This window comes from Pseudonaja textilis, chromosome 3 (genome assembly GCF_049901715.1).
Source record: "Pseudonaja textilis isolate UNSWEBS1 chromosome 3, rPseTex1.2, whole genome shotgun sequence".
Taxonomy (NCBI): domain Eukaryota; kingdom Metazoa; phylum Chordata; class Lepidosauria; order Squamata; family Elapidae; genus Pseudonaja; species Pseudonaja textilis.
Genome location: NC_141992.1, coordinates 99,122,900 through 99,144,909, shown reverse-complemented (window position 1 = coordinate 99,144,909; position 22,010 = coordinate 99,122,900). Strand labels below are relative to the sequence as shown.

The 22,010-nt window shown below is 39.2% G+C and overlaps 1 protein-coding gene across 1 annotated transcript; it reads right to left on the bottom strand.

The window, feature by feature from the left end:
* Positions 1 to 588: 588 nt before the first annotated feature.
* On the bottom strand, positions 589 to 21,708 carry LOC113438104 (protein Cryzl2-like). Its single transcript, XM_026703329.2, has 10 exons — positions 21,552 to 21,708; positions 17,886 to 18,042; positions 14,312 to 14,408; positions 10,155 to 10,213; positions 8,759 to 8,824; positions 8,012 to 8,121; positions 5,925 to 6,006; positions 5,048 to 5,229; positions 3,271 to 3,499; positions 589 to 2,078 (listed from the first exon to the last, which is right to left on the bottom strand). The coding sequence occupies exons 1-10, from the start codon at positions 21,689 to 21,691 to the stop codon at positions 2,010 to 2,012; spliced, it is 1,191 nt and encodes a 396-aa protein (XP_026559114.2). The 5' UTR covers positions 21,692 to 21,708; the 3' UTR covers positions 589 to 2,009.
* Positions 21,709 to 22,010: the final 302 nt, after the last annotated feature.

Genomic DNA, 22,010 nt, shown 5'->3' with positions numbered 1-22,010 from the left:
TGTCTTACTCAGATCTCAGTTATGGGGTTTCTAGTTTCTGTTCTTGTCTAACTCATTCATAGTTCAGGATTAAATTGCTGAATAGAAGTGAAGAGCAATGTTGAGAACTTAAAATAGTCCTTGTCTACAGCCTCCTCACAGTCAGGAGGAGTCAACAATTAGAGACCTGTACTCCTTAGTTACCAACTAAAAGAAATGGAAGAGATGTATGGAAATAACATCTGAAGAGATCCTAGTAGGTTGGGTCTTGGACTGTGCTGCTAGCATAAATGAGACAGATTCTAGAATTAGATATAGTGAAAAGCAAGCACAAATGATGTAATTTATTATTAATAACATTAATCATACAAAACCAAAGTATTATAAAATATATTAGACATGGGGAAAGAATGAAAGAAAGAAATGTATAAATCAACATCCCTTCTTCCTGTTCATGTACACGACTTGATGGCAAAGTTATCACCCCACCCCACCCTTAAGTTCACTTAGACAACTCACAAGATTGCCACACATCTGTAGGAGTTTCATCATACATTAAATCTTTAGGAATGTGCTTACACCAGATGCAATGATGAACAGAAACAACTCTTCAAGGAAAAGTATATATTTTTATTCATAAAAAAAGAAAGTAATACAAATACATATAGGTTATCATCATTTTTACTTTCCTCAAGATACAATAGTTACAATAGTTTTCTCAATATTCCTATTCCTATTCCCCTCCAGTCTGCTCTCTTCAAGTTCAAAAGAAACCCCACCGATAATGTGCAGAATAATAAACCAGTATCACTCTAGTATTCCTACATTTTATTTTAGTATCATGCGCACAATTGTTGCTAGGCAGAGTTCCTTACAGCCTAATCTTCAAAGCCCAAAGAGTAGAGTTAGCTCCTGTGTCTTGGCTTGGAAGCTTCAGGAGAGAACATTGCCCCAAGCCAAAGTATACTGAGGTGTCTGTACAATATTTAGAATCTTCAATAGCAGAAAAGGTGGAATAAGACCAATTACCAACCTTGGATTCTGATGGAAGCTACAGACGGAATGGGATGTTTAGGTGCTGACCCTTGGCCACACCCTCTTCACTCCCAGCTGTTGTGGTCTACCAGCAGCAGGTGCGGATGGCAGAACTCCCTGATAGCGAGGTCTCGGATGAGGTGGTGATGCAGGGATGGGGCCAGGAATATCGGAGAGTGGGGTACTGCCTTCGGAGCTTGTGGAGTCTGGCAGCAGTGGCACAGAGGACCTCGGGGAGCCTGTGCCCAATGCACGCATGGGGTCAAAGGAAAGAGCAGCTGAAGCAGCAAGGGAGACTCGGGAGTAAGGCTGGAATGTGATGGCCTCTCCCATAGGGGATAAAAGCCAGCCCTCGGGGATGTGTTCTTTGCAGGAAGCAAAGAAGTTCTTTAGACTCTGAGTTCTCGTCAAAGCCCTGCTTACTCCGGTTTGTTTTTGAAACTTCTGTCAGTGGATATTTCATCAGTAATTAGTCTTCTGTTCTTGGCAGCCTTTTGCAACCTTGAAAGGGCTTGCTTTTGATATTGGACAATTAGCTTTAACTGACTCTTGGCTGAGAATGTGCAGAATTCCCAGTGCTACATTAAAAAAGGTTAATTTTTTTACAGTTTGTTTAATTTGAACAAGGCTTGAGTCAGAACACCAGCCAACCATCACCACCAAACTATAGTTCTCCTCCTCCACTGATCCACTTCCAGCAACTGTCCACCACCAATGGCCTCTGGCCCTCCACCCCAAGTCCTTTATCCCTGCCCATTCCCTGAGGCAGGGTTAAACATGGGCTTTTTGCTGCACAGGACAAATAGCTGCCAGCCAGTAGCTGGTGCCTAAACATCCTAGATCCATTACAGAAATGTTAAAAAAAATCAATGTGTTTGACTAGAAAGTTTCTCTTGTAATCCAAAAAGGCCTGTCGCAGGCTGATTGATTTGAACTCAGTGACATCTTCTCACTTCAGCAGGAAGTATCACTGAAGATACATTTTCCGAAGAGGTTTAATTCATTGAGATGACAACTTTTCCTGTAGATTTACGTTGAATTATATGTGCAAATGCTTCATTTACCTGAAGAGCAATTCAAAGAAAGGATCTGAACACTGAATGTGTTACAAAGTTGTAGGTATAAATCTCATATATTCACTATGCAATAAACATACAAACAAGTCCTATAAGTACATTTTATGGCACCAAGTATATTCCTTGAAAGTTGCAAGCATAGATTGTTTTGCTTTTATCCCCAGTGGCATAAAACTAGATAAAAGCAGAAACTTGGTTTGGTGGATTGGAAAATTTTACAGAAAGCCACAATTATGCAAGGTCAGAAAGAATTCCCCGGTTCCTCCTGAAACTGAATGTAAGAATCTAGATAAAATCCAATTAAAGATACTATTTAAAGAAAATGGTTTCCATAATTAAAGACAATGACCAACATTAAAGCTTTTCCCAAGTTAATTGTGGGAGTTAAATTTGCATGTATTAAATGAGATATGAAAAGCAATTGGACTCTTAATTAGAAACAATTAGTGATAAATAGATTGGATGAACTGAAAGATTCCATCATTATTTTCAACTACATACTAGCATGGCAAAGCTGTGGAACCACTCCTCTTAAAGGGAAACCCCATTTCATTATTATTTCAAGTTTTACCTGTTCTTCCCCAAGAATTTGGCATAACATACATCCTAGACACCAACGTCATCTTAATATTCATATGAAGAAGAGTTGAGAATTGAGAGATAAGAGGCTAACCTCCCAAATTTCACAGATGAGCAAGGATTTGTAGTCACGCCTTCCCTGCCTGAATCTAAAATGGAAACGCAAGATTGGAAATACTTGCATTTCATGTCTTTGCCAGTGGCTAATACCATCTGCTCTACATTTCCTGTGGGAAAAACTTATTTACTCCATAACAGAGCTTTATCTTCAACAGACATTGTGGTAATGGTTGCCTATACTACTCACTATACTGACAAAATTACTAGATTTCAGTAACTTGCAACATTTAAATTTATGGATGACTTTTTATTCAGAAAGCCAATTTATACTCCAGTCCTATACAGAAAGCAGTTGTGATAAATCTGAGCTATGCTTTTCTCCAAAGATAAAGGATTGACAATATTATCCTGGAAAATAACAGCAGGACACCCAATTTCATTAGAGCCTTTTTTTTCCATTGTTATAAAGACTGTCCATTGGACAATCCAAGAAATTCTGCAAAAGCTTCAAAACTGTTAAAATCAAGCTTCTTCTCTTTACCTCCTCTAGTTTGAACACTCCTCCTATGTGAGGCTGGATTTGACCTTCTTGATAATATGAAAGAGCTGAAGAAATGGTTGAGGAGAAGACTGGGAACTCTTCATCCCGGTACCGGCCCCAGAATAATCCCAGAGCAGAGATGTTTTTTAGAAGCAGTATGTTGGCTGGAATGGGAGGTATTGTTCCTCCAGCAAAACCAACGACCACAATTCTGCCTTCAAAAGCCAGACTGCAATAATAAAGAAGAGACTCAGAGATTAGAACTTGGATCAATAGTTAATATAGCAGCTCCATAACACTTCAAAGGGGTCAAAATTTATTCCTGAATGGATGGATATCAAGTCATCAATTAAAGCGAAAGGGTTGTTTCTAAAGAGAAAGAGCAGGTGTACAGTTCCTGTGCAGTTATACAAAGGGCTGTGCTAGATGGGTTCAGAAACAAAGGGTTTAAAGCAGTTTACAGGTAGTCCTCAATTTATGACCACAATTGGGAATCAGAATTTCAGTTGCTAAGTGATGCAGTTGTTAAGCAAGTCATCACATGAGTGGACTTGATTTTGTGATCTTTTATTATCATGGTCTCTTGTGGTCATTCAGTGAATCAAAAGGTTGTTAAGTGGATCATGCCTCTCCCATTAACTTTGCTTATTAGAAGGCAGCTGGGAAGGTTAAAATTATCATCACATGATTGCAAGTCACTGCAATTGTTATAAATGTGAGTTGGTTGCCAAGTATCTTAATTGCAATCTAATTACCATGGGGGTGGTGTGATGGTCGTAACTTTGAAGATGGGTCATATATCAGCACCATTGTAACTTTGTAGTGCTGTTAAATGAATGGTTGTAAATTGAGGACTAACTGTAAAACAGGAATGGAGAGCTAGTAGCCTTCTAGATGTTGCTAAACTATAACTCCCAGAATCCCCAGCTATACACTAACAAGGACTGCTACATGTTGGAATTCAGCAAAAGCTCACAGATTGTCCATCCACTGTGACTAATATTTGGGATACAACGAGCGAAGGGTTTCTAAGAATAGAACATTGTGACCAAGATATTCGAGATATTCAAAATTTATCAAACATTTTCAGGTAATATCCTGCATTATCAAGAAAAATGTCTCTCACCTCATGAAAATCAGATACATTTACAGAAGATAAATGTGATTAAACATTTGCAAAAGTGATTAAACATTTAAACATTTTCTACTGTTAAAGAGAAGTTATAATGAATTCTTCCCCTCTAATTTATTCTGAGGTACTTTAAAGAGATATTTTTCTATCAGTTCTCAGATGCACTGCAAACCATGCACTAAAGGTTCAGATTTTGGGAATTCAAGTTTATTTCCAAGCAGGTAATGATTATTCACCTTGCCTGGCTAGCAAGAAATGGCCTTAATTTGACCTACTTTCAAGTGGTGAACAGCTAATCCAAATAAGTCAGAATAGCTTTGTATCAAATAATAACCTATATCTATATCAAACAGCCATTCCTGCAGTTCTAAAATTGCTATAAAATTCACACCAAATTTAGGAAAAAGCACAAAACCCTGTACACCTTTACCCTACTCTCTGTAGCCCTTGCCCTAACAAACCCAAAAGATCCAATCTGAGTTGGTCACCAAGACCAAAAGTTTTGTCTTCCAAGTTTTCGATCTCATGCTGAAGCCCATCCTCAGGATTGGATCCTGCAATGCCATAATATTCGCCTTCATTTGTGAAACCAAAAGGTTGTCCAATTTCACTGTCCAGAAGAAATAGATCACGGCTTTAACCCACCTATGCAATGCCTGCTTGAAGATGTCTCCACCAAAGAGGTCAATAACCACATTAACTCCCTTGTTTGCTGTCAGCTTCTTCACCTCTTCTTTCAGACTAGCCTTGTTGTAATTCACACTCTCAACAGCTCCTTTCTGGGTAGCCAGGTGGCATTTACTGTCACTTCCTGCTGCTGCTATCACCTGCAATCCCAAAAGACAACTGTACATTCTTCCAACTGACATGGTTGCATTATAACAGATTAGCCCTTTCCATTTGCGGTTAAAGCCAACAGAGCTTTCCCTAGCTTTGAATCGTCCAACATATCCAACATAATTTCTAGGCACCAGGGGTCACAGAACTGTGTTGATGTCCCAACACACTTAGCACGCAGTAGGTTAGAGGGAACTGCTCTAACATTAATTTGGATGGAATCTAAGATGAAGGGTCTGGTTGCATTTTCTGGTTTCTTCCCTGTTTTTCTTCATAATTGAAATTAATGCTATTTTCTCCAAAGAAGGCTTATTGGGAGGAGAACTGCCCATTATTCTTCTTTCACTCTGCCGTTTTAGAGCAGCCTTTAGAACAGAGCGGTGAGCTGCTTATGAGAGAAATAATTGAAAACTTATTTTCTTTTCATCTGGCAAGGCTCTCTCTTGCTGGTGAACTGGTAAGGAACTCTTGTAGGAATGACAACTCTGAACACTGCAGTATGATAAAGAAAGGTAATTTTTTGAGTAGAATCTTGTGTGTTAACAACCTCGTTGTTACCTGATTTTACAGCAGAAATGATTATTTGAAACCAGAAGTGGCAAAGGAGTTTTCAAGATGTTTTAGCATCCTTGTCTGATTTGGAAGATTGCTTAGATATATACTAATGCTGGTGAAAAAGGCATACCTTTGCTTTAAGGACACTAGCTGCAACATCTACAACTGCAAGTCCTGTAGCACCAGCAGCTGCAGTCACCAAAACAGTTTCTCTGGAAGAAATACAGAAGCGTAGTTTGAGACTGGAGAGATGTATTACATGCTGATGATCTAAAACAGATCTCCAAACTTGGCAACTTTAAGACCTGACTGCAACTCCCAGATAATTCCCAGCCAGTATGGCTGGCTGAGGAACTCTGGGAGTTGAAGTCCACAAGACTTAAAGTTGCCAAGTTTGGAGATCCCTGATCTAAAACAGGGCTGTCAAACTCCCGGCCCAAGGGCTGGATACGTCACGCGCTGGCCATGCCCACAACTGGTTTAGTGAAGGGGGGAAAGTCCTGATATGTCACGTGACACCGCCATGGCAATGTGAGTTTGACACCCCTGATCTAAAACATTAAAAGTCTATCCGGCACACTTCCTTACTTCACTCAACCCCAGTGTCCGCCTACATTATTAGGCTCACTATGAAGAAAACTAGACCCATCAAATCAGGCTGAGATCACACATCCAGAACTGCTTTGCTATGCTCCTTTCTAGTCCTTCCATAGCTGACAAGAAGTCATGCTGCCCTAAATCTGGACCTGCCATAGCACATCCTTAGCACACACCTGGAATAGATCTATGCTGTTCTGTTCTTCATATAGCTTTAACAGGCACACATTTTAAGGGACATAGTTGGTAGTTTCCTTAATTAGAATTCCAGCCCTATCCAATGTCCTTCATTGTGTGAAATGCCTTCTCTAACTGATAAGCACATTGCTCCTGGTTACTTGGTGCACTGTTTGTTTTTCTCTTTCCTGTTGTAACATTTTCATTCTTTGGTAGACAACCCCTGACCCCCTTTGGATCATTGTTTCAGAGCTATTTCCTTACTAGATTCCTCAATGCCTTCAACAATGGCAGAGTTTCTAATATATTTGAAAAGTTCTTCAAAATTCATGGAGATATTCAGAGAAGCAACTGTATCTGTCTTGAAAGTAGCTCACAGTGAACCAAAAGTTAGGACCACAGGAAATGTTTTGACATTTTGTATTATGTCATAAAATGCCCAGGGAGCAGATGCAAAGAAGCCAGATCAATTGTGGATGAACATATGTCCACCCCAGATCACAAAACTCCAAGACCCCATCCCCATGCACCATGGATTATCCAAATAGATCTTGAGACAGGATAAGAGAGAAAATAAACTTCCAGAACAGAGCAGCTAAAGCTGGGCTGCCTTGAGTCTAGACTTAGGAGAAAACATAGCTACTGGTATGAGGGCATATCCTCTAGAAACCATTTGTGGGCCTTCATGGTGAGGCAGAGAAGCTCTAGGGCAGGGGTGTCCAACCTTGGCAACTTTAAGATTTGTGGACTTCAACTCCCAGAATTCCTCAGCCAGCAAAACCAGCCACAAATCTTAAAGTTGCCAAGGTTGGACACCACTGCTCTAGGGATTTGGTTTCAATTTTCTGTGGGCTCCTTTAGGGGAAAAAACAGTGAAAACTTGAGAGCAAGTAAGAAATATCTCTCATTTATCTTGAGGACATAAGGTTGGGCAAGTCTGACCTAGTAGTACTTACTGCCTGTCCTAAATCTGTATTTCTTGGTCCATGACTATCTTACTGGCTGAGACAGAGAATGTGGGATTCTAAGGGCACAACATATGTCTTCTAACTTCCACAGAGGTGATATAACTAAGGAAGCAGCCAACTTTTTGGACAACTACTCCTTCAGATTCCTAATTCTTAGCAATCCATTTAATTTAAAAAAAACATGCCTTACTTCAAATCCGATGCACTTAAAATCTATCAACATATTAAAAATAAAAAAACTCATCTACAATATTTACAAAATTGTACATTAGAACAAACCAGGCTATAAAGTGAAATAATGGAACAATTCTGAATGACATGAAATCAGTCTAACGATCTGTTAGACACAGATCTTGGTATTTTTCATGCAGAGAAAGCCTTAAGATAGTCACCAATTATTACAGAATTGCAACACAACCCATAACTTTGTTGACCAAACAGGACTTTGTGGTACTATTGTTGGGCTTCCACTCACCCTGGCTGTGTTTGTGCTCTATGTTTCAAGGCCAAGATGGCTGTCCCATATGAAACAGGCAGTGCTGCAGCTTGTTCATAAGGTACTCCTTGGGGGATTTTCCAAAGCAACTTTTAAAAAAGAAAAGAAAATGAAATCCTGAACACAGGCATTATGAGCCCTCTAAACTTATTCTCTGAACTTATCTTCAGCAATAAAGAACTTCAGAACACCAATCCTTCAGAACTTCAGAACACCAATTGTCACCAATTGGGTGACAATCCCAATTAATCTAGCACAGTTTATGAAGTAATTTTTCCAAAGATCCACAATCAACTGACATAAATATGCTGCCATTTTAACCAACAGGACAGAGGAAATTACTTTTGTGTGATCTTACAGTTGTAAATAAATTGATTTTACAAGAAGGAAGAATACTCATTTTCTTCTAATTTTTCTATAATAGCAAAAACCTATCTCTTTTCCTGTTGGATAAGCTTCCTATCACTTGAACACTTGACAAGAAGACAAAAGAAATTGGTTTCTTTTGTTACTCCATATATTAACTATTCCCATTGTTCTTTCTTCTTTTAAAATTAGGTAAAATGAACTAAATTTAATTTTTTTGAATATATAAACAAAATGTACTGAATAAATTATGAGTGATGAATATTCATGTGATCCTCTTTATCCTCTTACATATTTATATTTTTGGCTTTTACAAAGAATTTTAAAAAATATTGGGGCATTTATTTATTGTTTTCATACCTTTGAATCTGCGATGTATTCTTCTGCCAGAGCTTTTCCATTGGTCACACCAATGACACAGTCCCCCTGTCCAAAAGCATCATAACAGAACCATAAGGATAAGAAAAGTCAACATTTCTCCCCTTTTGCCAAGGACTAAAAACATATGTAAACAAGTAGAAGATATTTAAAACATCAACATTTTAATCAGCATTTCACTAAATTAATCTTAGATTGAACAAATGAATGAATGTTTTCAAATTGTACATTAGAATGAATCAAGTTATAACTGGCATAGTGAAACAATTCTGAATGCTATACCATCAGTTTAAAGATCTGTTAGACACAGATCTCAGGATCTTTCAGACAGGAAAACCACTATGCTCCAAAAGCTCTGGCCAAGGTTGATAGTTAAAAATCTTGTTATTGTTGAAAACATTTTGTAGAAAGATTAGTCACAATTTCCCACTTGGCTCCAAATGAATAAATTTAACCAAGATTTGTAAGCTTTTATTTTAGCTACAGTGTGAAATATATGAAGAATAAGGAATTTTACTAAATTTAAATTAAGGGAATCTCATCAACATTACATAAAACTCTAATGACAGAGTCTCTTGAATATTTCATAACATTGAAAGTGTGAGATTAGAATTTGATGAGCTTCACTGCAACTCTCTGTGGTAAAGAATCCTTTTAAAATTTATTTCAGCTCATCATCAAAGAACCGAACATGAGGATAATCCACAAGTGACACTGTATTTGACTAAAACTGCATTATATTATCTTTCTCGAATTAGTTCATGAAATTAGTTCAAGCAAAATGGTATATATTGCTACTATTATATAATTGGCAACAAATTCAGAAAACTATTTTTGCTCAAAGCCTATTAGGAAGTCAGAAAAGTTGTCTAAAAATACAATAAATAATATTGGCTTCTTGTTCATTTTTCTTAAGACATTTACATTGATGCAATATGAGAATACTTCAGTTTCTAAAATTTGTTGCTAGGTTTGCTGTAAAAAAACACGGGAAGATTATCTTTCATCTTTCTTTGGATCAATGGCATTTAGGAAATTATTGTTGCTGAAAAATTAACACAATAAAGAGCACTGAAAATCTGTATTATTATGAATAAATTAGTTAATTCAAATCCATTTGGGATACATGAACAATATTCTTCCTAATTACTTTCAGAATGAAAATATTGGATAAGTTTGTGCATATTTTCTTAAGACATATGCAATTATATATATTCTCTTCTCATTCCCTTGCTGTCCTGGTTCACAGATTAGAACTGCAATAGTCTAGTGAGCACTACCGAAAGAATTTCCATATTCTTTTTTCCTAGGCCAGGAGTGTACCAAATTTACATAACAAAATTATCTTTTAAAGCTTACTCCAAATCGTCTTTCTTACTTCTTTGATGTTGGTGACAGCTTTCCCAGTCTCCACCACATCTCCTGAGTATTCCATTCCTAAAACAGAACATCATCTCTATAATACAGAGTTATTGCATGAATCATCAGTCAGTTCCACACTAGTTGTCACATCTATCATCAGTTACTTCCCCACTAATAGCAACCATTTTACATGCAAAGTAAAAACATAAATAACAAGGCAAATAAACTTCTTTTGTGTCTAGCAAAAGATTTAAGCCAAAGGAACAGATCTGAATTATATATGACCTTCACTGTTTTCAGGAGATGCAGGGGTAGCAAGCTCAGTAATTTTCTTTGCCTTTTATTACTAAATATACTCTGAGTATCAACTTTCTTAGGTCAAAATCTTGGTGACTTATTTATCTATCAAATTTATTTCCTACTTATCTTGCAGCTCCAATGATTCTGAGTAGCTTATTGACATGTTCATATATAATTATCTTTGTGAAAGTAAAAAAAATATATCACTGCTTCTTACTGAGAAGTTTTTCATTTTACTTATCTAACCTGGGATCCTGGAAGTCCCTGGTGCTTTCCCATTCAAATACCAGTCAGGTCCTACTCTGTTGAATTTTTGAGCTAAAACAAGGCTGGGCAAGTGCTGTTACCTGCTGAGACATTTACCCCATCATCTTCTGGTGACTAATGCATTCAGTTTGGAATTCCATTTTGAGACTCCAAATGCAGACTTTAGAGGTCTATCTGACCTAATTTGGAGATATTTTTCATATTTCCACCCATTTCCTACTTTTTACTTTATCTCGTCTCAAGAGTTCTGGAGAATTTGAAAATTTGCACACTTTTATGCCATTTTTATGCCATCTTCAGGCTGGTGCTTTCGGCTTTGTGCTTGTGCGAGCAAAGCGTGATCGGAGCTGCCATCTCTCTATAAATACTGGTGGGAGGTTGGCTGTGTTGTTATTTCTTGATTGGTTGGTGGAGTTGGTGTTTGCAGATTGGTTGGCTTTTTCGTAAGAACATGTGTGGCTGAGGTATTGGCTGTATGTCTATCAGCCTCCTGTGTTGTAACGACCTGGGTAATGGGCTGTGTGATGACCTTCTGAGTTCTATTGTTGTGACATCCTGGGTCTTGTGCTGTAATCTCCTGGGTCGTTGGCTGTTTTGTAACACCCTGAGGTTTTGTGGTGTAACCTCCTGAGTGGATGGCTGTGGATGTGATATCCTGAGTGGGTAGCTATGATGTCGTGTTCCAGGTTTTGGTTTGGCTCCGAGTTTGAGGCCTGGCTATGTGTTCATGGCGTGTGTCAGTTTGCTTGGGTTGGGGGTTGGGGTGTGTGGCAGCTGGTGATGCAGCTGTTGGTGAGGGAGCCATTGGGTTTTTTGTAAATTAGGACGTCCAGGAAGGGAAGTTGGTTGTTGGCTTCTGTTTCCATGGTGAATTGTATTTTGGGGTGTAGGATGTTGAGGTGTGTGAGGAAGTTGTCCAGTTTTTCTTTCCCCTGTGGCCAAATTACGAAAATGTCATCTACTTATCTAAGCCAGAGTTTGGGTTTGTGTTCAGATTTGTCTAGAACATTGGTTTCAAAGTGTTAATTTACAAAAAAAACAATGGCTCCCTAGGACACACCATCCACCGAAGAAAACACACACCAACCACTACTTAAACGCACAATCCCATCACCACCCTGCACAGATCAACTCCGTAGCCAAGACCCTCATCTCCAGAACCAAACGCTTTAGCAGACAAAGACCACCTGAGAACAGAATTACACACCCTCACTAACGTATAATTTTCAACGGATTCCAAAGAAACACAATTACCAACCTAATCCTAAGGGAGACACCCCCCAGAAACCAAGACACAGAACAGGACAACGGTATCGCCCTCCTCCCCTACATCAAAGGCACCACAGATAAAATCAGCAAAATTCTCCACAAACACAATATCAGGACAGCCTTCAGCACTGACCAAAAAATAGCCAACATTTTAAGAAACCCCAAAGACAAGATCCAGCTAGAAAACCAAAGAGTTTATGAAATACCATGCAACAATTGCCCAGCCACATACATTGGACAAACCAACAAGAGAATGAATGCACGCATCACAGAACACAAGAACTCAGTCAGAAAAGAAGAAAATACTTCCTCCCTTTTCCAGCACCTTAAAGCCATAGGATATGAAATTAATTTTGAGGGAACCAAATTAATCTCCAATACTGAACACATCAAGAAGAGAATAATCAGGGAAGCCATCGAAATAGAGAAACACCCCCATAACATGAATAAACGGGACAATGCCTCCCGCCTACCAGACATCTGGAAACTAGCCCTTATCAACAAACGAGTCCCAGCCATGAAAACCAACACCGGACCCAAAACAGAACATGACGCCACCACCAATCTCCCTCACCAGACTCAAACGCAAACCCATCCCATAGATGAAAGGCACCCACCATCTAGAAACCAGACCATGGCTGCATCACCAGCTGTCACACACCCCGACTCCCAAACCAAGCAAACTGACACAGGCCATGAACACATAGCCAGGCCTCAAACTCGGAGCCAAACCAAAACCCGGAATACCACATCACAGCCACCCGCTCAGGAGGTTACACCACAAAACCTCAGGATGTTACAACACAGCCAACGACCCAGGAGATTACAGCACAAGACCCAGGATGTCACAACAATAGAACTCAGAAGGTCATCACACAGCCCATTACCCAGGTCGTTACAACACAGGAGGCTGATAGACACACAGCCAATACCTCAGCCACACATGTTCTTACAAAAAAGCCAATCTGCAAACACCAACTCCATCAACCAATCAAGAAATAACAACACAGCCAACCTCCCCACCAGTATTTATAGAGATGGCAGCTTCGATCACGCTTTGCTCGCACGAGCACAAAGCCGAAAGCACCAGCCTGAAGATGGCAAGTGGGACCTCGTCGAAACATCGCCAAAATACTCTCAATCTTACACTGGAAAAGACCTGAACACGCCAAGACCTGCATACATACATACGTACATATATACATTGTATACACACACACACACACACACACACACACAATTGTGTCTCATACTAAAATAACTGATCTATAATCATTGCTGAGCATTGGCCAGAAGATGTCACCATGAGCACAATAAAGAAAATTTTAAAGAATGGAACAAAATATTAATACTTATTTTTTAAAAAAATCCTGTTTTTTATATTTATCTTTTTAAAAATAAATTTTATAAGTTTTTAAGAGAGTGAAAAACAAACACCAACTAATGCAAACTAGAAAGAACAAAGATAGAGAAAAGAAAAAAATCTTAAGTGGAAGAAGAAATAAAAAAATAGAAAAGTTTCTGATTTCCTCTACAGCGAATATGATTACAAAATTATCTCTTATTATACGATTATATTAAAAGCTCATTTTTTTTCTATGATCCATTTTCTCCCCAATCTCCAAAACAAGCTATAAGTGTATTTTTTTCCATTTCATGCAACAAGTTTAAAATCAACCATAAATGTAGATATTGTCTTTTCTATTGTCAAGGAAGTTAAGTTAGCCATCTCTGCAAACTCCATGTCTTCCCCAATCATTATACCATTGTGGGTAGAGTTGAATGTTTCCACTTTTGAGTTTAATTTAACAATAGCAATAGCACTTATATATGCTGCTTCATAGTGCATTAAAGTCTTCTCTAAGTGGTTTACAGAGTCAGTATATTTCCCCCAACAATTTTGGGTCCTCATTTTACCCACTTCAGAAGGATGGAAGGCTGAATCAACTTTGAGTGTGGTGAGATTTGAACTGCCAAATTGCGGGCAGTTGACAGTTAGCAGAAGTAGCCTGCAGTACTGCTCTCTAACCACTGTGCCACTCAGGCTCATTTTTTAAGTCTATTGCTTCCCAGTGGTTACATCTTAAATAAAAATGTATGTCTGAAATTTGCATAGTCTTCTTATAAAGCAGTTTTCTCATTAAGAAATCTAAACATAGAAAGGGAATTAATATCAGCTTTTTCCAGTATGACACTATCAGGAAGTTAAACTGCCATTTCTATCACTGGATAAATTTATTCCAATACATCCATTGGAGAAGGCTGATCTAGCAAAGGGTTCAAATTTTGTTCTGATGTTAGGGCTCCTTGTCACAACATGAACATGTTTTCACTCACCTGGGATAAATGGGAGAGGGTACTGATATTGGTAAAGACCCTGGCAGGCCAGTATGTCGGCAAAATTGACTCCACAGCAACGGACATGAATTCTGACCTACAAAAAAAGACAATCCATACTCCTCACACAACCAGAAAAGTCTTTGTGGGTGTAAGGAATGAGGGAGAAGGAGACAAGTTAAACAGTTGAGTACCATGTTTTCTTCCTCTTTAGAAGGCAGCCACAATGAGTAATCTGATTAACTTGGGAAATGCAACAAATGAAAGAATTCTTTTCCATACATGCATATAAGATTAATCTAATGAATTCTCATAATATTCCTGGCTGCTGTTTTGTGCCAGGGAAGAAGAGACCAAAAAAAGTGGATTCCTCATCTGATCCTGCATCCTTTCCACAAGGTCGATATATTGATTGCCAGAAAATGAGGGAGAGGGGGAATTTTTGTATATGTGTCTTGAGTCAGTGTTCACTCCAGGAAACTGACCAGGCAAGTGTCTGTGGTTTTCTTGGAAAGATTTTTTGGAAGTAGGTTGCCATTGCCTCCTTCCTGGAGCTGAGAGAGTGACTGGCCCACAATCATCCAGCTGGCTTTGTGCCTAAGATGGACTAGAAGAGATAGTCTTCTCTCTTGGTTTCTAACCACTACTCCAAATTGGCTTTCTAGGGAATAAACTAGAGATTGCATAAAGTAATCTGGTGAATAAATATCTGTCCTATCAATTCTGACTAGAAGAAATAATTTTTATTAAACTAGTAAGGAAGCTATTATAACTCCAGTTTCTTCTCAGGTTACAAACATACATTATATTATTCATAAAAATAGGCATATGTTTCTGGATTCCTTAAAAAAAGGCACTATGGTTCAGCAAGCTTTGCCAGTCATTTGCAAGATTTGGTCAAAACAATGCACCACATTAGGATTAAGCCAGCGGTGATATTCAGCAGGTTCTGACTAGTTCTGGAGAACGAGTAGCGGAAATTTTGAGTAGTTCAGAGAACTGGCAAATACTACCTCAGACTGGCCCCGCACCCATGTATTCTCTGCCTCTCGAGTCCCAGCTGATCGGCTAGGTCTTCTTTTGTTGCCCTACACAGGAGAACGGAGCTGGAAAGCAGGTTAGTGGGGTGGGGAGGGAATGGAATTTTTCAATAACCTTCCCCCAGGAGTGGGGAGGGAATGGAGATTTTACAGTATCCTTCCCCTGACACGCCCACCAAGCCATGGCCACAGAACCGGTAGTAAAAAAATGTGAATCCCACCACTGGATTAAGCATAATACTATAGACAGACTAAAAGCTTCTAGAAGTGAAACAATACATACCAAGAGCTGAACAAGCTTCTAAATTTGAGGGAAATGACTGTCCTAGGAAATTATATTTGCTGTTTTATGTTAATCCAATAAAATGTAGTAGGGATTCAACTACCACCAAATTTTTTATTTCTTCTTTTCAACAGTACATTATTTTTTTATTGTCTATTAATCATGTTGTTAGCCTTTTTATGGTCTCTTTACAAGCTGTCTGAGTAGTTGACATTCTGTCTTTCCAAAGCACACCAGTTTTGATTAGTGCATTGCAAACATTAGACAGCTTCCATGACCTAATCAACAAGAAATCCACAAGTCTGAAAAATGTCAGTTCTCTGTGAAAAATCCTCATTTGCATTCTCTTATAATAAGCACAGCCTCTTTTCCCATATGCATCACTGCATGTTGAAAACTCCTAGCTTAATATCTCAAAACATGATTGAAGAAGACATTCTAATCTTTGCTTTAAAAGCCCAACCTTTGATCAATTTAACAAGCAAATAAAATAAATGGGAAATATAATTTATAAATGTAATCATTTTCCCAAGGACTAGTTGTGTTAATCAGCATCTTAAAAATTAACTGTAACCTGATAGCATTGGCCTTCACGGATCATATTCCACACCTTTGGATGCAATCAGTAAATGCTGCCAGAAATTCATTTTTTTGGAAGAAAATAACCTATATTTTATGCTTTCCAGTTACAGGATCACTTTTCTGCTATATGTAGCAAGCAGATATAGCATATATAAGATATGGCTTCTTGTTGTCAAGTGATGCTAAAGCAAACAATATTTTTTGTATTTTCACACAGATGTAAGAGTCACTGGGATGAAATCCTTGGTGTTCTATGAGCTTGGTTCTTTTCTTGCAGATGTTTCATTACCCAACTAGGTAACATCACTAGGTAAAGCAGAAGGATTTACTCTCATTTTACATACTAGTTGCTTGCCATGTCAATGTTGGTGGGAGTGGTCTTGGTGGCTCCTTGGTGGCTGTTGTTTGCTATTAGCTTGTTTGTTTTGAATTGTCAGAGAGCATCAAGGACCTAACCATTCAATCCTGAACTACAAATGTTCTCTTCCATCAGAGTTGCTGGTTTTCATTAACAACAGGGAATAAAAGGACATGATTTTCTTGGTCTGTTTTAAGCGTTGGTTCATGTGTTACCTTTTCCCATATAGCGAACTGACCCTACAAATGCTTTTTCCAGGTGCCTGAATTATCTACATGCAACCTAGCAAGAACATCTTAAGATGCTTCAGAAAGAACTGGCACTTTCATTCCCAACTAACAATGCACTATCAGGTAGTCCTCGGCTAATAACGGCAATTGGGACTGGCAACTCTGTTGCTAAGTGGCATGATAGTCAAGCAGGATGTCATATGACTGTGCCAACTTACATTGGCAATTCCAGTTGTGATTGTTAAGAAAATCCTGCACAGTCATTGGGTGTGGCAATACATTTGTGACCTTCTGCCAACTTCCTCATTGACTTTGCTTGTCAGATTGAAGCTCACAAATGGCCACCTCGTAACTGCAAGGTATTGTGACTGTCATAATTGCTAGCTGGTTGCCAAGCATCCAAATTATGATCATGTGGCTGTAGGGATGCTGCAATGGCCACCGCTTCAAGGACTGGCCAGATGTCTCTATGTTCAGTGCTGTTGTCACTCTAAACAGTTGCTAAATGAGTAGTTGTTAACTAAAGGCTACTTATAAATCAGTAGGCTAGAAACTATTTGCATAGATTAGTAAATTCTTTATAAAACTGAAGTAATAGTGCAATTTCCTTTCAACCATTTTGTTTGACTTCCTTTCCAGAGGGCCTTTAAGAAATGGGAAATTAATCATATTATTTACTCAGGCCAGATGGATACTTATACCTAGGAAATGGGCCATGGGACAAGATGATAAAAATCCAGGTGGGGGGAGGAAGGGAGGGAGGAAAAGGGTATAGCTGTAGTCATTCAACACCTGTAGCAAGTTAGTCTTAAATGGAAAATAGATGTAGTCCAATTATATCCCACAGTTTTGAACTGTATTCAAAGAGGATTCCTTTCAAAAGTCTGATCAGAAAAAGAAAGAAGTCTTACCAGAGATCTGAATGGAATGTTTCCAATTGGCCTGAATTGAAAAGGCCGAAGACCACACTCTGCCCAATCTGTTTTAAGCAGACATTCATGGTCATCTAAATCCTACAAACAAAACCATCTTAACTGATCCTGTAGGAAAACTTTCAACCCTAGCGTTGTTACTTGCTTACCTCGTGCGACTGAAGCAAAGCAGATGGGACATCCCTGACAACCAATGGCTTTTTCAGTTCAGTGCACAGTACTGCTCGATAGGTCCTCTGGGACTGCAAGAAGACACTGCTGTCTGGAGAAATGGGGTCCCATGGTTTAAGTCCAAAAATATTATTCCTGTAAAAAAGAGAGGCCATAGAGGCATGATTCTTAGAGCACTCAGCTTACTCATTTTTTCTTTAACTTTCTTGTCTAAATAACATTTCATGAATCTGATATTTGCAAATGCAAATGATCATAGGATCCATTTTTATAATTTCAAACTTGTGCAATAAAGGTTTGATCTCAGGAACATTAATGTTGTATAACATTATGTGATTTGAGGTCCTCTCCGCATCTTCCCAATGAAACCACATAGGGCTGCAGTCCCCAACCCTCGGTCCACGGCATGCCAGAAACTAGGCCACCCAAACTAAGCCCCATCCAAAGGATGCAGGTAGCACACAAAATCGTGCTCCCTCCAGTCCAGTCTATAGAAAAAACCTTATCCATGGAACTCCATAGACTGTGAGTTCCAGTCTTGCCTTAGGCAGAAAGCCAGCTGGGTGACCACGGACCAGTCATTCTGTCAGCCCTAGGAAAAAGGCAACGGTAAATTACAGGTAGTCCTCAACTTACAACAGTTCATTTAGTGATCGTTCAAAGTTACAACAGCACTGAAAAAAGTGACTTATGACCATTTTTCAGCTGCAACTTTTGTTGCATACAAAAGGTCGTATGATCAAAATTCAGATGCTTGGCAACTGGTTCATATTTATGACCTTTGCTGTGTCCCAAGGTCACGCAATCACCGTTTGCAACCTTCTGACAAGCAAAGTTGATGGGAAAGCTATATTCACTTAACAATCAGTTTACTAACTTATCAACTGCAGTGACTCACTTAACAACTGTGGCAAGAAATGTCATAAAATGGGGGCAAAGCTCACTTAACCCACGTCTCATTTAACAGCAGAAATTTTGGGCTCCATTGTGGTTGTACTTTGAAACATCTTGCCAAGAAAACTGTAGGGATTTGTCTAGGTAGTCTTAAAAGCATTACACAAAATCTCCCCATTGCTCAGTCTCCAGGTTCTCCAGACTAAATGTATCTAGCAATTTCAATGCTTCCACATAGAATTGATTTTCCAGGTCACTGCTCATCACAGTTTCTTTTCAAGGAATACTTTTTCATTTATTTCCAGCCTTCCTAATATGAAACAAAAGCATACGGACATGTCAAAAGCCTTCAAGAGGCAATACCCTCTGTCTTCCCTGAATGTGCACAAAGATAACAATGCAGTAGAGTACCTGTGGTGATCAAACTAAGGATATCACAGTGGTGTTCTATCTCAATCTCTCCTGGGTGCCTTTGACCTAGAATACTTAGAATACTTATTCACTCCATTCAATATAGATTTTGTGTAATGGATACCTGGAGTTTGCTAAGTGAGAATTTATTGCAGCTAAAGCTTTTCTTTCTCGATCTCCCTTAGGTTTCCTAACTAAGTATGGTAATACTTGCAGCAATCATCACTATCTTCTTTACTTTGTGAATTTAATTTTCCTCCCATTTTATTGTTTAAAACTCACCTACTTCAAACGATATCCTCACCCCAATTTTTGTTATTTAATAAAATAGATTGCAGCCCACAAAATATTGTAACTTTGTTCATCTGTGAATTACACAAAGGCTATCTGTTTTAGATTTTTTTAAAGATAAATAATCAGATTATAAAAATCTCTTCATGGGAATTCAAAATTCTCAGGCTTGGAAGATTGCAGAAAAGTAATTGTTTTTAACTTTAAGAAACTGGCAAAAAATTCAGACTTTGATATATATTCCAAAGGTCTTGCAGTAAGCTAGTTCTATAAATCATTTTTAAGATTTCAAAGCTTGTTAAGTGCTAAATAATAAATGTTTCATCTAATTTTAAAAGCAATGTATCATTTCTGAATTTGTTTCTCCATTTTTGAATTTGTCTCTTTAATAGGTAAATCCATTTAGAAAAATGGCTGAATTTGACTCCTGTGCACAGCCTGAGATCACACTTGACTAGTTTTAAGGCATTATGTAACACCACACACATAAACATAGCACAAAATCCTCTAGTTTCTCCAAAGGCACAGAAGTCTGAACTGTCCACACAAACATCAGGCAAAGAGAGCACAATTAATGGCAGCATTCCCTTCTAGATATAGCACATATCTTCTAGCATCTATGACTTTGCCAGGTGGGAAGTTCAAGGGAAGATAAGGCTTAGTCCGACTTACAAGAACAAAATAGCCATCCTATCGGAAATTAATAGACAATCATACTGCAACTTATTGACCAAGCAGTTGAAAGAGAGGAATAGTGCAAAAGAAAAACTACAAGTATCTCATCTAAAAAAAAACAACAACAACCCATAGAGTAATTTGTCTCAGGCTAGCATATTGTAGTAATTTATCATGAATATGCCAGTTAGGTTCCATTTTATGCATTCAGCCTGCCCATTAAGAAATTGCAAGAACTGTTTTTTAGTTGGCTGTTTTCTTAACATTGACCTTCACAAACCAGATGGATTACAATCTGCAGAACAACAAACTCAAATTTGAGTAGGCTGCCAAGAGATGGGCCAGGTCAGCAGTGGCAGCCTTGTGCTAATTCTAGTATGTTAAATAATGGAGAAAAGGGGAAGGGACCAAGAAGACACCCACTGCAGTCTGGACAGGCTGTATAGACCTAATTTATTCAGTATTTGTAGTACAACCTCATTCAGTTGTTACTGACCACGTTCTTAAAGAGGAATTGAGAAATTTGCACAACTTGCACTTCTCATTTGCTGATCCTGCAGCAAATGATTAAGTTATTCAAGAGGGAGAAACGTTGCATTGAAAAAGAAGTGGGGAAGTAATGAAATCCAGGAGAGTTGCATGTAGAGAGGCTCAAGGCAGAAAGAAACAAAACCCATTGGAAAAATATAGAAAAGGTACAAAAGCTTGAAGAGAGAGCCTGAGCGAGGGTGAAAGAAGGCATGAATACGCTAAAATTAGGTGGGGACATATGAATTACAAAAGAGCCCTTGAGTTCTCATGTAGTGGGAAGCTACAGCTTTGGAAAAGGGGCCAGCCAGGAAGCAGATATAAAGTGAGGCAGAGCATTAATACCACTTGCTAGTGCTAGTCAGTAAGAATTGGAGCAGGAATAAACATGGCACACCATGTGTTGTGTGTGCGTGTGTGTGCACCTTCCTTACAAAACATCTCAGTGTAGGGCTGTGAACGGGGAGGCTGGATCAAAATAGAAAATGCTAAATATTTGAAATGGCGAAAAGCGTCGGCGCATTCAGTGCTGCAGGACAAACTACAGACCCACGTTTTTGGTGTGCGGGATTCATATTAAAGTTCAGCCCTAGTCTACTTTCCTACGAGTTGATCTCGCGGGATTCAACGCCGGTAACAAAACCAGCCGAGGAACAAAACGGGAGTTAATAGAAAGGGACCACTGGGATCCTCCTTTCCCAAACGGGAAGGGAAAAGCACCACTCGATTTTCCAATGGCCAAACTGGAAGAGGATGTTGGCTTGCAAGATTGAAAAAAGAGAAGGAGGCGGGTGGTAAGGCATTGAGGGGAAAGAGGGCATTTCCGATAAGCAAAACGCTTGCACCTGTGGGGCGCCAACTGAGAAGCGCTCCTGGCGGCCAGGCACCAACGCAGCCACATGACTCCCCTCACCATCGCCAAGCCAGGCAACTGGGCGGCGTTTGGCTTCCGCATCCGTTTCACCCCAGTCAGATCCATTGCCATAGTCTTTGCGCTCACCTCCCACTGGAAGTTTCCTCCCACCCGACGAACTTCTTAGCCCAATGGGGACGAAGGGAATCTTCTCCCGCCTGTCCGTCATGAGTTTCTTTCCGGGAACTAGGAGACTCATCAAAACCGCCCTTAAAAAAACAACAACACGATGGTAGGGCTGCCCGGTTCGGACGAGTCAATGGCCCATGAAAGATTTAGAGGAGATGAACACCCCATTCACGCCCCGCTGCGCTTGCCTGGGTTGCAATTACGGAGAGCACGAAGCTTCACTCCTGTTTCCGCTTGGCCAGGAAAGGAGCTGTGACAGACG